This window comes from Oxyura jamaicensis, chromosome 2 (assembly GCF_011077185.1).
Source record: "Oxyura jamaicensis isolate SHBP4307 breed ruddy duck chromosome 2, BPBGC_Ojam_1.0, whole genome shotgun sequence".
NCBI lineage: Eukaryota > Metazoa > Chordata > Aves > Anseriformes > Anatidae > Oxyura > Oxyura jamaicensis.
In genome coordinates, this window is record NC_048894.1 from 5643958 (window position 1) to 5658767 (window position 14810).

The following is a 14810-nucleotide window of genomic DNA, read 5'->3' on the forward strand; positions in this document are numbered from 1 at the left end:
GTTTGGATTTATGTAGAAGTATCCATTTGAAATTAAATGAATTTTCTCAGGTTTTATATTAAACACAAAAATGTAAATAATAATAATCTTAAGTACATTATACATTTATGTATTTTCTTGTATTTTGCTAAAAGTCTGATTATTTCATTTTACTTTTTAAATAATGAGAACTTCTGTCTTGTTATGGATGAGATACCATTTATACACTCCTTCTCTAGCTCCTGGGGATATTTTCAGCATTCTATCTAGTGGTTCAACATTTTTACACATCAGCTATAAGAATATTCCTATGCAATATAATTAATTAGCCCCTTCATTTTTTGTTTCTTTTGTTTTCCAGCTCTAAAAGAGATACACAATATATATATATATATATATATAAGTGTTAAATGTGTTAAATTTCATATGCACATAACTTATCAGATTGCTAGTGTTACTGAAATCAAAACTGTTCAGCATTTGCCAGACTGGAAAGTAAATTAGTAAACTCTTCTCCTTTAGAAGTCACATTTTTGAAAAATGAACTATTTTTTTGCAGAAAGACAAACTGAAAAATAACATACAATTCCTCAATGATATTGAATGTAAACATCCCATCACCTTAGATGGGACTTCTGCTCTGTCCTAACTGCTTCTAGGTACTGTGTCGCTCCCATGGGAGCTGTAAGTGTTCCGTGTCTTTCAGGATCTTTGTATTCCTAAAATGGATTACCTATAATAGAAGAAACACTCTGAATGCATAACAAGTTTCATATTCCAAATACAAATTTATGCATAAATGCAATACCCGAAAGAGACTCTGGATGCCTACCTATACAATTTGCTCTACGGAACCTGCTTTGGCAGGGGGGTTGGACAATCTCTCAAGGTCTCTTCCAACCCGTATAATTCTATGATGCTGTGAAATAGCTACTAGTTAGTGTTTTCTTTTGAATCTGGAATACTCTTGTGTTGATGTTCTAGAAACACCCGTGCAACCAGTCAAAATAAATCTTTGGCGTAGCACAGAATTTACTTCAAGATATATGCATGAAAACAAAAACTTTATTTATTGTCATAAGAATATCATAACATGGTCACTGTGAATTCCCCTGTGTAATGCTGTTGTTCAATAACTTATTGAAGTCTCTAAGCTCTGGATAAGTTGACAAATTGAACACGACAACACTGCTTACGTGTTAAACATGAACTAAATAATCTTTCTGAATAAACGCAAAAGTGTTGCAAAAGAGTGGTTCACGGCAAATTCAATTTTTCAGTAATTTTAGTAACAGCAGTACAATTTTGGTACCTAGCAAACTGGACAAAATTGTACTTAAAATATATCTACTTTTATCAGATCACCTCTAGATTTCTTCCCTTCTACAACTCTTAATTTAATATGGATAACTGGATAAAATAATGTATTGCCAAAATTCTGAGAAGTAATATCTAAAACACATGGAAAAAACAAAACAAAACAAACAAACAAAAAAACAAGCAAACACAAAGAAAAGCCTATATTTTTACACCTTTTGTGTGCATAAATGAGCACCAAAAGACAAGAGAACGAAACATCAGAACGGTTCTGTCATTTCCCAGCTGTGAGTTAGCATCCTGTATTTCACCTGCAGAGACATTGCAGATGGATGGTTGATTCAGACACAATTAGCAATCACTTTAAAAGTGATTTGTATAAATGAACCCTGAGCCACAGTCTAACTAGTAACTCATTTAACTTACAAGCTCTACCACAATAAACTGTTCTCAGTGCATGCGTGTTTCTAAAATAGCTGTGTAAAATACATGGCATAGAAAGGGATAAGGAGCTATGAGCATTGACTTATGAATTGACTTATGAGTTGGGTCAAACCAAAGCCACATCCAGCCTGCTCTCAACCTGCAACAGCAACTCTAAAGCACATAGCGAACACTGACTGGGACAAGTACAAATGATACTTCCCTCAAATGCTCTCCCAGCCTTCAGATGGTTTCAGCTCAGAAAATATAATTTGCTGTAGTGGTTTCTGTGTACCTATTGGCCCTCCCTGTATTTTTCTTCAGTGAATTAGCCCAGTGCCTCCCTGGGTCCAAATAAACTCTTGGCATTACAGCCTCCTGCGTTAGGGAGCTGAAGAACTATTAGGTGTTACATGAAAAATCACAGTCTTTTGCTTGCTTTGAACCTGTGCCCTCACTGTTTCAACAGTTCCCTTATTATTAAACTGAAAGAGAGCAAACACTCAATTCCTGACTATGCTCTCTGTACTGCAAATTACTTTGTAGTACATCCTCTCTTCAGTCGTTCAATTGTTTCTCAACCAAATGAAGAAGCCCTAGTTTACCTAATCATACCTATGAGCAACTAGTGATACCTTTAATTATACTTAAAGCCCATTTTCATTTCTACTTTTTTTTTTTTTTTTTTTTTTAATGGGAAGATGTGAGAAAACTATGACTTCATATGATAATTCAACAACGCCCTCTTTATTATTCTCTGTTGTTTTCTTTATAGTTCTTAGTGGATTTTCTTTTTGGTTATTACTGATTTCTGAAATGACACTTTGTAAACTCTAGGTCTCAATTCAGGCTGTTGTTGAACCGCTCAGAGGCCACCATTTCACACATCGAATTGGTCAGGATTTTTCGCCATATGGATAATTTTATGTTTATCTACACTTAATTATACCTGAGGTTTTATTACCTACATAATTGATATTGCCTATAGTCTAAGATCTTTCTGTAATTCTGGATTTTTTCCAGAATTAGCTCCTTATTTTTACTGTTCTGAATAATTCCATGGTATCAGTATAATTTGACATTTCCTGCCATTTCCTTTTTCCAAACTTTGGGGAATATGAGGAAAAGTAGGGTCTAGTTCTTGCAGTACCTCGTGGATGATCTTTCCAAGCAGTGATCATTCACTCCTATCTTCTGTTTAGATACCTTATGGTATGATTGCTTAGTTTCCTTAAAAGCCCTTGATGAGGTGTTTATGAGGGACTTTTGGAAATCTAAACAACCAGATCACTTCTTCCTGTATGTTTGTTAACCCCTTTGGGAACTCCAGTAGATCTGCCAGACAGTCATCCCTTTATCAGAGGCACGTGGACCCTTCCCAAGAATGTAACATACAGGTACCCATTAGACTTATTTTTTATTATGGATGTTTAGTAGGTGTGCTACAGACTCTGGCATCCATTTTTGGTATGTTTGAAGAAATATTTACTTCTAATATTTGTAGAAATACAATTATATGGCCAGCTCCACAGTGTTTCATTGGCCCATCTGTTATAAAAGACACTTTTAAGAAAATTTAAGAAAAGATATAGTTGTGTAATAAGGTTCCCAAATGTGTGTAGCAGGAAACACAGAAAAAAATATGTTTAAGACTTTTCTTTTTTCTGATTATTTGCATGCACTTCTACCACATACTCAATGAATATAATGCACAGATCTGCAATCCCATGTTGGAAATTACACAGGAAAAAGTGACCTTAAAAAGGATCCTAAGAATATCCTGGTCAGGATGAGCCAGTATGCATGGCTTTTGAGCATAAATAGCTATTGAAGTGACAGGGAATTTAAGAGCTTCACTTGGAAGAAAAGGCAAAGGATGGAGGAAACAGCTTTTATTTATTGCTCTGTCTTTATGCATCACACTTGAACCACAAGAATGATGTGGATAGATCCTTTGGAAAAATGACACCTCAGAGGTTCAAGCAGTGAGTACCAAATAGTTTAACTAAAATGGATGTTTTATACTGAAATTAAAGTACTCATGGAGGAAATATAGCTGGCACTTTACCTACATTAATACAGTATTGCTTCAAATTACTACTATTACTCTGAAAACTTTCAGAACTCCTCTATTACTGAAGATTAGGACTAAAAGGCAGAATCAGAAGAATTCATCCTGAGCAGAGTGGAACAGATATGAAATTTCAGAGGGAAGGGAAATATCACCACTTCTTAATAATTACCTAAACAAGAAGCTCCATAGACCTTAAAAAACAGCAACACTGGATCATTGGTTTGCTTCTTCAGTTCCAAGTTTTCAAATTGGCTCAGCTAGTGGAAATACATTTATTGAGCATAATAGATAATATATGCCTACCGGGATGAACGGAACATAAACACTTTCTCTTTTGAAATGTGGTAAGTGCGTGTTGGTAAAACACATTATCAGTGTAGTGATAGAAGGAGTAATGGTTTTAAACTAGAAGGGAAGAGATTTAGATTTAATTAGATATAAGGAAGAAGTTTTTTGCTATGAGGGTGGTGAGGCCCTGTCCCAGGCTGCCCAGAGGAGCTGTGGCTGCCCCATCCCTGGCAGTGCCCAAGGCCAGGCTGGATGGGGCTGGGGGCAGCCTCGGCTGATGGGAGGGGTCCCTGCTCATGGCAGGGGGGTTGGAACTGGGTGGGCTTTAAGGTCCCTTCCAACCCAAACCATTCTGTGATTCTATGAAAAATAATGTCATTATGGACTGTAACATTTATTCTCAGAAAGAGCAGCCGGGCATTGGGACGGGTTGCCCAGGGAGGTGGTGACATCACCATTCTGGGGGTGTTCAAGGAGAGGTTGGACGTGGTGCTTAGGGACATGGTTTAGTGGGTGACATTGGTGGCAGGGGCATGGTTGGACCAGATGAGCGTGGAGGCTTTTTCCAGCCTTAATGATCCAATGATTCTACGTACAGGAGTGTAATTTTTAAAAAGCTGTCAGAATGAGAACAACAGACAACTATTCGTTTATTTCCCTGATTTACGAGTGTATGTGAAGAAGAATAAAATAAATTAATAAATAAATAAATAGAATCCATCCCTGTCTTCCCTCCCTCAGGGGGCGCCTCCCTCAGCGGCGGGGAGCCCCAGCCCAGCCCCAGCCCAGCCCCGTCATGGCGCGGCCGCTGCCCGCCCCCAACAAGATGGCGGCCGGGCGGGAAGCGGCGGGGCTGGCGCAGAGCGGGGCGGCCCCGCCTCACACCGCCCGCCCGCCTCTCCCCGCCGCCGGCTCTCCGAGGCCTCCGCGGGGCCGGGCGATGCTCCCCGCCGACAACTCTTGAGCTGCCGCCCGTCCTGGTGGGCATGGGGCTGGGCTCGAGCTCCGAGGTCCCCGACGGCGGCGCCGAGGGCTTCCACGTCCACGGGGTGAGGAGGCGGCGGCCGAGGGGACGAGGGGGAATGGCCGGGAGGGAGCGGCATGTCGGCGGCCGCCACGGCGGCAGGGGAGGAGCGGCGGCTGCCGGCAGCTCCTGGGGTCCCCCGGCCCGGCGGCTTCCACTGAGGAGCCCCAAAACTTTTTGACAGGCTCCGGGGCTCCTTCACCGGCAGCGTTACCTCGCTCCCCGCCGGGTTCCCTGCACTCGGGGCCGCTCCTCGCAGGCCGCCGGTGTGGCGGCTGGTTTGCCGTAGCCTCTCCCTCTGCCGTATTAGCAGCTGTTAAATGAGCCAAAATAAGCCGTGCTAGCCTTTATCCGCTGGTTTTCTTCTCCAAGCAACAGCAGAAACGTGCTGCTTCCCACTCCATCAGCAGTTTGTGCTTCCCGGCGTTAAAAGATGCGGTTGGGGTACTGGTATGCTCGCTCCATCTGCTTTTGTCAGCCTCCTTCATTGACTAAATTCTGTCAGAAAAGACCATCGGTCACTAAATGTTCCCCCTTTTTCTGTTAAGTACACGATATTGCTTAGCTGTCTGTTGACTGAGTGATGATTGTTGAATTTTGTGACCTATGGTGTGCAGGAGGCAGTCTGTTTTTTTTGTTTGTTTGTTTGTTTGTTTTTCCTCCAGGCATTTCATGCAAATTTTGCCGGGGTGTCACTTGGTTTTCAAAAACACTGCACACTTTTTTGCAACTTCCAGCTCCCTGTGAGAATCTGTATGGCTCTCGGACATCTGGACAGGTGTTGAGAGCTCTGTAATAACTTCCACGTACTTCTTCTTGTGTACATTTTAATGCTTGACATTGTGCTGTATGATAGCTTCACTGTAAGGCTTCTTGCATATAATTTAGAATTGGAATGTAGACAGAACTTTTTGTTTGTTTGTTTTAACCTCGTAGCTTGGTTCAGTGTAATGTGGCAATTTGCTGTTGATGCTCTTCGTGGTTGTGGTGAAAGTTGATGCTTCCTTCACCCACTGTGGTTAATATGGCTTGTCTTGACTATTTGATAATAAAGCATGAGTTTTCACTTTTAAAGTTCCTGCTGAAGTAACTATGCTAATATATATATTTTTCTTTAACCCACATAGACAGCCATGCGAGGAATAGCCCCAGTACAGATGCAGCTTTATTTAATAGCGAAAAGGTTTACGATATAGCGTGAAACCAATTATAAAATGTAGCAGTTGTAACTGTTGTATATGAAACTATTGAACTTCTTAGTTCAGATGATGTGTGGGTTGTAACTTAGCCACTGGACGCATGGGATGGCTTTCAGGACTCAAATATATTGCAGGTTACAGGCTGTACTTCGGTGTTCACTAACAGTAAAGCAGTATTAGGATGTTTGCAATGGTTCCCTTAGCATTAAGTTGCTTTGCTGCTATGCTTCTAAAAGATATACTCTGCATGTATCCAGTTGTGTTAGCCATGCATTTGTAGCATACTAAGTGTTCCTATTCTACTGTGCTTTAAGTTGTTGGAAGTTGTGTTTATGAAAAAATAGTACTTTAACTGGGGAATCTCCAAGAGCTCAGGTAATTAGTAGTACAGAAGGAAGTCCCAAAGCAGCACTTGGAAAACTAAGCTCTTCTCCAGAGTCTTCAGTACTAGGTTACTCCATGCTTTGCACTCTGCATTGCAATACTTATTTCTTGCGTGGGGTTCAGAACCTATATTTGGCAGCTTAATTCGGCCACCTGTTGTTCTTAGTTCTAAAAAATAAATTCAAAATCGTGGACTGCTTCCCAAGGTCTGTCACTTGGTATCTCTTTTCTGGTTCAATCAAAAGTAAATATTGAATCGAGTCTAAAGATTAACACCGTGTCAGTTAATGTAACTACTGATCCATGTATAGTAATAAAAAACTGTATCCTTTGCAGGTTCAGGAAAACTCCCCAGCTCAACAAGGAGGACTGGAACCTTTCTTTGATTTCATCATTGCAATAGGACACACTAGGCTTGTAAGTCTCTTCTCTTTTTTTTTTTTTTTTTTTTTTTTTTTTTTTCTTTCCTGTACAAAGCATGGCTATTGTAATTATGAAAGGTAGAAGCCAAAGTTGTCAGAATAAGAAAGCATGTTGTATTGGATGTGGGTATGGTATTAAAAAGGTAAAGTAAAACTTGGTAGTGTTTAAAGTATTTTTTTTCTGGCTGGATATAAATTTGAGGAAAGAGTCTTATTTATGCCTTTAGTCACCTTAAGTTCTCAACAGATTAACACAATATTTATGATACTACTCATTCGTGCATATTTTCTGCCACAAGGTGATTATTGAACTAGTGAGTCAGTGGTAACACCTTAATATTTGTTTAAGCAAACCTGTTTCAAGATTTGATAAAATACAAAGAAGAATCATTAACAAGAAGAAAACCGCCACGTGGCCGGTGAGCTTTTACTTTAAGGCTGGTAACGCAGTTCCGTATGGTGAGTTACCAAAGAAGAGTTGAGCAAACTTGAATGTATTGTTTTGGTTAATTAGGCTCACAGCTTTGGCTGTGTGCTTCATCCTGGCTACGTGGAAGCTGAATTCACTGTGCATTAGTGCAGGTATCTTTCTGGAAATGTTCAGTATAATGGCGGATTTTGGTGGAAGATCAGTCCATCTGATGACATTACAGAAATAAGTGTAGTTTGCTGAGATGCTCCCAAAGAGACTTCCCTTCCACAGCCAATTTGCAGTGGTTTTTTGAAGGGTTATGGAGTAAGGACAGGGATCAGGCATGAAGTGTTGTTGCTTATTGTTTTGATTGCACCGTTAAGATTTAATATTCCTGTTACTCAGCAGCAGTTAGGAAGAAAAGGAAAGTTAAGTGATGAAACTGAGTAGTAATTACTTTCATGGAGGAACATGAGCTGACAGTACTGACATCTTTCTAATAATAGAAAATTGAGCTTCTGGGACTGATCATAAAATGTGGAGTCTAATGACTGTTTTGGTTTTTAGTATTCAAATTCTGCCACAGGTGTGATGTCTGTGTTACAAGTGCAATTAGAAATGTTAAGCATGCATCTCTCTCTGTGCTCTACAGAATAAAGAAAACAGTACGTTGAAGGATCTGCTGAAGGCAAATGCTGAAAAAGCGGTGAAGCTGGAGGTGTATAATATCAAAACAATGAAAATAAGAGAGGTGGAGGTGGTCCCCAGTAACATGTGGGGAGGACAAGGTCTTCTTGGAGCCAGTGTGAGGTTCTGCAGTTTCCAGGGAGCCAATGAACACGTGTGGCATGTTTTGGTGAGACGCAATTCTTTGCTTGTCCAACAAGTTGTCTAACAAGCTAAGAACAGGAAGTAAATTGCCATTTGATAACTTCCTGCAAGATACTAATATTCAGTTGTTGTTGGGGACTGTTCTGCACGGAGCATAAGCATTGAAAAGGTTTCTTACTATTCAAACCTGAAACATTTTTATATGTATTTTTTTAATTTTCTGTCAGATGGAATGTGCCACTTAGTATTTGGAAAAAGTGGTAGTTCACGCTCTGAGATGTTCATAAGGACCTACGGATAAAGCATGGGAATTTCACCTGCATCTTCATGCTAAGTACAGTGGACTCAGTTGGTGGCTTGTTAGTGCTCATACAACATTGTTTCCAAGTATTTAAGAGTAGTTTGAGTACGGAAGTGCAATGCTGAAATCACAAGAAGTGAACACAGTCTTGAAAGCTCATCTGAACCATTTGAACAGGAACATGTTGGGAATTGTTAGTACGGTTGAAAAAAATTAACTACATTCCAACCAGACCACACTGACTGTATGATGGGGAGGAGGCTGTTTTTTGTCTTACGTTGAAGAATCAGTGGCAAAAGCAAAAAATGATTTTGGTTCAATTGGTGTCTCTGTTGGTTCAACTTCATCAAAGTAATATTCATATATAAAAAGCACCAAAAAAAAAAAACACTTTAAATTTAAAGGGAGAGATGGAAGTATAGGAACAGCTTAGGTAAAACTGGCCATTTTGTTTTCTGTTTTTTTTTTTGTTTGTTTGTTTAAAAAAAGCATCTTAACATCTTTGAAGTATCTCATTTTGAATTGGTAGTATCTTGGTCTTATTTTTATTCAGCATATCCTACAAGACCTATATGTAAACTATTCGAGGATTTTTTTTTTTGTCCCGTAAACAAAATGCTCTTCCCTTATGTTGTTCTTGGAGTTAGCTTTCCATTTTGATCTCTGGGTAATTTCTTCTGCTGTGAGCACAGATGACGTGTCATTCTTTCACAGGATGTTGAACCTGCATCTCCTGCGGCTGTAGCTGGATTGCAGCCATATGCTGACTACATTGTTGGATCTGATCAGATTCTACAGGAGGTAGGGTGCATGTTCCTTCAAGCAGCGATTGTTTTTGTGCCTGCCATGTTTATGTTGTAGGGTTTCTCTTATATCTGCAACTGCTTGCACATCAAATGTATGGGGGATAGTATTGGGGGTTTCATGAGGCTGGTGTTTATGAGATGCTTAAAGACTGAGGTACCTTTTTTTAAAAAAAAAAAAAAAAAATCAGACTATTACAAAAAGATGCCCCTAAAGATCAAACAACACCAGTGAATTTTAGTCCATCTTTATGTTTTTACTATCTCATGTTGAAGTAACTGCCTGAAATGCTGATTTGCTTCCAGCTCCTCATCTTACACATTTAAATTTAATAACTATTTTTTTCTTAGTCAGAGGACTTCTTCTCACTGATTGAATCCCATGAGGGAAAGCCGCTGAAGCTGATGGTTTATAACACTGAAGCAGACTCCATTCGAGAGGTAGTTGTGACTCCCAATGGAGCTTGGGGTGGAGAAGGAAGGTACTGATCTCCAGACTGTCACTGGCTGATGACAGGTTATACACTCGCTTTAATTGAGCTCCTGTTAAAAATATCAATTACAGCTTGTTGTTTTCAACTTCCTTACATTTGTCACAAAAAAATGTTCATTCTTCCATTTTTTTTTTTTTTAAAAAGAGAACTAATAATTAGGCATGTTCTGGATCTAGCCCTGTTTGAGTTGACATAGATGGCAAAACCTGTGTTCACTTCCCTGATAGCAGATTTACTAACTGCATTCTCACAGTCAAGCATTCAGTAAATCGAGAACAAAATCCAGATCAGGTCAGATTATAAATTTTGTAAAGATACAGAAACTAAGAGATAAGTAGCTCAGCTTCTGATTAATTATCAATTGCAGAGTATTCCTTGTGTACTGTAAGTAACTGAAATGATTTTTGCAGGTCTTACTCCAGTTTAAAGACATAAAATTCTTTTTGCTTTAAAGTCAGAATTCAAAACGCTTCCTAGCTTTGTTAAGAACACCTTTTCTCAAGCCTTGTTTTACTTTTCTTGCACAGTTTAGGATGTGGCATTGGTTATGGCTATTTGCACAGAATTCCAACACAGTCTTTATCGAAGAAAAAGCCAGAAAGCAAACCACCTTCACCCTTACCAGAAGCTGGAACTCCCACACCATCTACTAATGGTTACACAGAGGTATGTAAGAAATAAGATCGTATCTATGGCATGTCCTCTGGAATTTCAAAGACTTCAGCTTGTTTTAAGATTCATAACACAGTGTATTTGAGTACAGCATACGGTTTTGCTTGAATGAAATGAACTTAGGTGAAGGGAGAGTAAGAGCTGATGATGCCAAGCAGGTGACAGGAAGGACAGCATGAAAGAGAAATTCCCTTTGTTGAGCTTTACCCTTTATTTCCTCAAAATTCCGTCTGGTTTTCCCTCCATATTCTTTATTGTAGTTGGGTATTCGGATGCAGTTACAGATATTCCAGTTAGTTTTTCATATATTTTTGACAGATACTTGCTGTTTTGACAACGTGCATACAACACCCGTGTCAATCAGTGAGAACCACAGTAGAATGCCCTTCTCACTATGAAATAAAATACACCTTCAAGAATTAAGTATCAACCATTCTTCTAAGAACACAGTCTTGGAAACAATTAATTGGAACCAGTCCTAAACAGCAGTGTGATGATCAGGTTCTCTGAAATGACGTACTTGGAGACTGAGGCAGAACACTGTCATAGGAGGGTTGATTTCAGGTGAAACTTGCAGCTTAAAAAGATGCTTTTCCTTTTTTACTGTGTCATTCCAGACTCCGTTGTTGGCACCTACTTCCCAAAGTGACACCTCTGAAGTAGTTATGAACTTGGAGCATTCCACAGGTCAAGAAATGAGTGGGTATTCGCCAGAAAGCTCACTTTCTTCTCCTCCCCCTCTCCAGAGAGTTATGGATCCAGGTATGTGTGCTTTTTTCAGCATGCCTCACCCCTTCCTCCGGTCCTCTGCAACTCTTTAGGTGGCATTTAAGTAAACTAAAAAGGTCTTAAAGAAGTTTGAGACTTAAATGCAGAAGTATGAGCATTGGTGTTTTCCTTAAAGTTTTTTGACTTCAGGGGGTTTCATAGTTGCAGAATTTTGCTACTGTGGAGCTTCACCAAAGTTAAGATTCTGTAAAAGTTGTTCCACTGACTTGATAGGTTACATTTAGTAGTGTTTATCTAATAAATAATATGGAGTTAAACGATTTCAATCTGCACATAACGTATCTTCTTGAATCTGGAATTTTGTGTTAATCTAAAATGGTACTGGAACACTTCCTTTCTTCAGGATTTCTAGACATGTCTGGCATTTCACTTCCTGAACTCCCTGACTTAACAAAAATGTCCACCGTGACTTCATCTGCCTCCTTCACCATGCCAACAGCAGACACGTTAGTAGGCACTGAAAAGTTCATGTCAAACAGTGAACCTTCTGCTTACTTTGGTAAGTGTGTTCAAGACTTCCAGGCCTCTGACCTGATCTCTAGAATGGCAGCAACTCATGCCTGATCAAGTGTATTATACTTATTGGAAACAAGCTGTTTTCGAGAAAAATGAGAAAGGAGACTTAGCTAAAATGAGATGAATATAGCAGCAGAAATCAGATATGGGAAACGTGCAAAAAGTAACAGCCTTTTTTTTTTTTTTTTTTTAATGAAGTTGTAGAACTTCTGTCATTAATTTTAAAACGTTGATGATCCAAATTAACCTGATCTTAAAAGCAGGTATTTCTAAATTCTGTGTAAATGAGTCTTTGTACCACAGGCTTGTATTCACAAAAGTAAAAAAATGGCAGTTTTAATAATGACTCCTCTATTTAAAACAAAACAATTTCACGTTATGGATGCTCTTACATGCATAAGCATGCAATAGGCCAGATGGCTAAGTATCTCTTAAAACTTACTGCATCATCAGATCTTGTGGATTTCTGCAGAACTGAGTAAAAACAGGTCATGTATTTGGCAGCTGTGAATCTGTGTCATGTTCCTGTAAGAGGTACCACTCAAGGTGATGCTCTGCATATGTGATAACCCAGAGGCATTGTTTGTTAGCTGGATGGGTTTTGGTGTTTGCTTGTTTTTTAACTACTTTTTCATTTTCCAGAGAACGCCACAACTCTGAACCCTGGAGATTTAATGATGTATTCTGAAGCCTCAGCCAAGCAGCCTGAGATGGACCACCTACTGCCTACAGCTTCCTCTTTGCCTTCCTTTGCTCTTCCTAATGAAATCACTTCAAAAACAACACTAGGAACTGATTCCAATAACCAAGAAACAGTACTCTTAAACAGTTTTGAGAGCACATTATCCACTACTCTGATGAAACCTGATGATGAAGAAGCGTGTGAACAGAAAGAAGAGGAAGCTGCACAAGGTCACGAGTGAAATGGATGCTTCTTTTGTTTACAGATGGCCATATGCTGTAATCCTACAGCTTGGAATATTTTTTCTGATCTTGAAAGAATTACAGCTGTTCTATTTTGTTAGTGTAGACAACAGTATAAAAAACAGAAAAGCATATTCAGGTGGAATACATATTCTATTGTCTTCTGTAATCATTGTTTAATAGATGATCTGTGTTCAAACTTTTTTGAATGCTGTCCAAAATCACTGAATGAAAGGCAAAACTAGTGTGGGAACCATTTGGAGACCGGAGTCTTCAATGGAGTTGTGTCTTGGTTTCTGTAGTGACAAAGGAATAGCTTTTCCTCTGCTTTTCTATTTACCTAGTTACTATTTTCATACAAATCATTAAGACACTGGAATAGAACACGGTGCAGCAACACTAATCTTTTTTGTAGCTTTATTTTGTTTAAACCTGCTTCGGAATAGCTTCTGAGTGAGTGTTACGTGGTGAACAGTAAATATGAAATGAACAATGAAAAACATGAGGGTGTTTTTATACACCTCAGGGCCGTGATTTGTCATGGAATTTGAAATCTGGAGTGAAGGTATTCCTAATCAGTAGTTAGTGCAGCTAATGTGATGAAAATCCTCAGTAAATTAAGGGAATTGGGTACATTAGGTACAATCTATGAACTAATGTATATGTAGTTGGCAGGCCTGTGTCAAATTTCCTTCCTCCCCTTCTCGTGGTGTGTTTTCACACTGCGCCCTACAGAGATCAGGATGCAAAATGACTGACTCATCTGGACTCTAGTAACCATGCAGGATCGGGAGTTGCAGTCACACGGGGTTGCCTGCAACAGCTCAGCTCCAACAAAATCACATAGATGAAGTAGCAACATAAGACGGTTCTCAGATGAGTATAACACTTGGTAGAATTTGTCCTTTATATTCTGTAATCTTTGTGTTAGTCTTAAATACTGTTTTGCCATAAAATAGGTCAGGATGGTCAAAACAATCCTCCTCTTCCTACTTAATAGAAAAATACATTAAGCCCTAGGTACAGGTAGTAGAATTAAAGGATTTGAAATCTAGTCTGCATGGTCTGGGAAATAAGTTTATTATTTCCGTAATTCTAAAATGAAATTTATTTTCTTCCCCTAGCTGACTGATAGAAGAGCAAACAGCCAAATGCTAAAGGTAATTTGTTTTTGTTATTGTTGTTTGTTTAGGGCTGGTTCTAGCGGTACACCTTTTATCAACCCTGTTTTTAAGCTTGTAGCAGTACACTTAAGTGATGCTGTACCATAAGCACCCTTCTGAAATTTCAGAGCAGGAAATGTCAAAATTACTTTCAAATGTCACAGGAATAAACAGCTTAATGCTTCAGCAGTCTTTGTCCAGCCTGCTTCATATTAATTGGATCTGGGGGGATGGTTATGTTCCTTAAGACTTGATGCCTTTTTCATAACATTTAAAGGACAATCGTCTAATATGCCAGTTTGGAAAATCCCCTAGACTGTTAACCTCTAGCAGTAGTGTGTTGTATTCTTGTAACAGAGAGCACTTAAATGACAGCTAAACTAGGTGAAGGGTAGCCTCCAACCCAGTTCCTTGTCCCTTGACAAGCTCTGGAGAGTACCTGTTGAGTACTTCACATTTCCTAGTTGAAATAAAGAGAAATGATGTATTCTTTTACTTGTGGGTGCAGAAATGGAAAAGCTCACAAGGATTTTTAAATTTCAGAATATAACCTTAAAAAAAAAACTAGTAGAAAGTCCTGGGAGGAGCTGGTGCCAAATCTTGTGCTACAGGGGACAGGATCCAGTTGTCCTGGAGCCCCAGGCCTGCTGCCTTTCGTTCCTGCTGCAAGCACAGCCACCAGGACAGCCACCCCCCTTGACACTGACAACGTGCCACTTATATGTTCACTGTTCCTGATTTAAGGAAGGGAATATCAGGGGAAGTCCACTACCACATTCTACTGTGATAAGGCAG

General features: G+C 39.4%; 1 protein-coding gene and 1 long non-coding RNA gene across 2 annotated transcripts; one reads left to right on the forward strand and one right to left on the reverse strand.

Moving 5' to 3' along the window:
• Positions 1-4926: 4926 nt before the first annotated feature.
• On the forward strand, positions 4927-14504 carry GORASP1 (golgi reassembly stacking protein 1). Its single transcript, XM_035316795.1, has 9 exons — positions 4927-5130; positions 7025-7105; positions 8175-8378; positions 9369-9455; positions 9809-9939; positions 10479-10617; positions 11241-11385; positions 11756-11911; positions 12571-14504. Exons 1-9 carry the CDS (start codon positions 5068-5070, stop codon positions 12849-12851), a joined length of 1287 nt encoding a protein of 428 aa, XP_035172686.1. The 5' UTR covers positions 4927-5067; the 3' UTR covers positions 12852-14504.
• LOC118161440 lies at positions 11389-12704 on the reverse strand. Its single transcript, XR_004748028.1, has 2 exons — positions 12556-12704; positions 11389-11906 (listed from the first exon to the last, which is right to left on the reverse strand). It is a non-coding gene; the product is annotated as an uncharacterized LOC118161440 (long non-coding RNA).
• Positions 14505-14810: the final 306 nt, after the last annotated feature.

Excerpts from the sequence above, each read along its gene's own strand:
- GORASP1 (XM_035316795.1), top strand. The coding sequence starts at position 5,068 with ATGGGGCTGGGCTCGAGCTCCGAGGTCCCCGACGGCGGCGCCGAGGGC. Across the intron at positions 9,456-9,808 it reads CTGATCAGATTCTACAGGAG|TCAGAGGACTTCTTCTCACT; the intron begins GTAGGGTGCATG and ends TTTTTTTCTTAG. Across the intron at positions 11,912-12,570 it reads TGAACCTTCTGCTTACTTTG|AGAACGCCACAACTCTGAAC; the intron begins GTAAGTGTGTTC and ends TTCATTTTCCAG.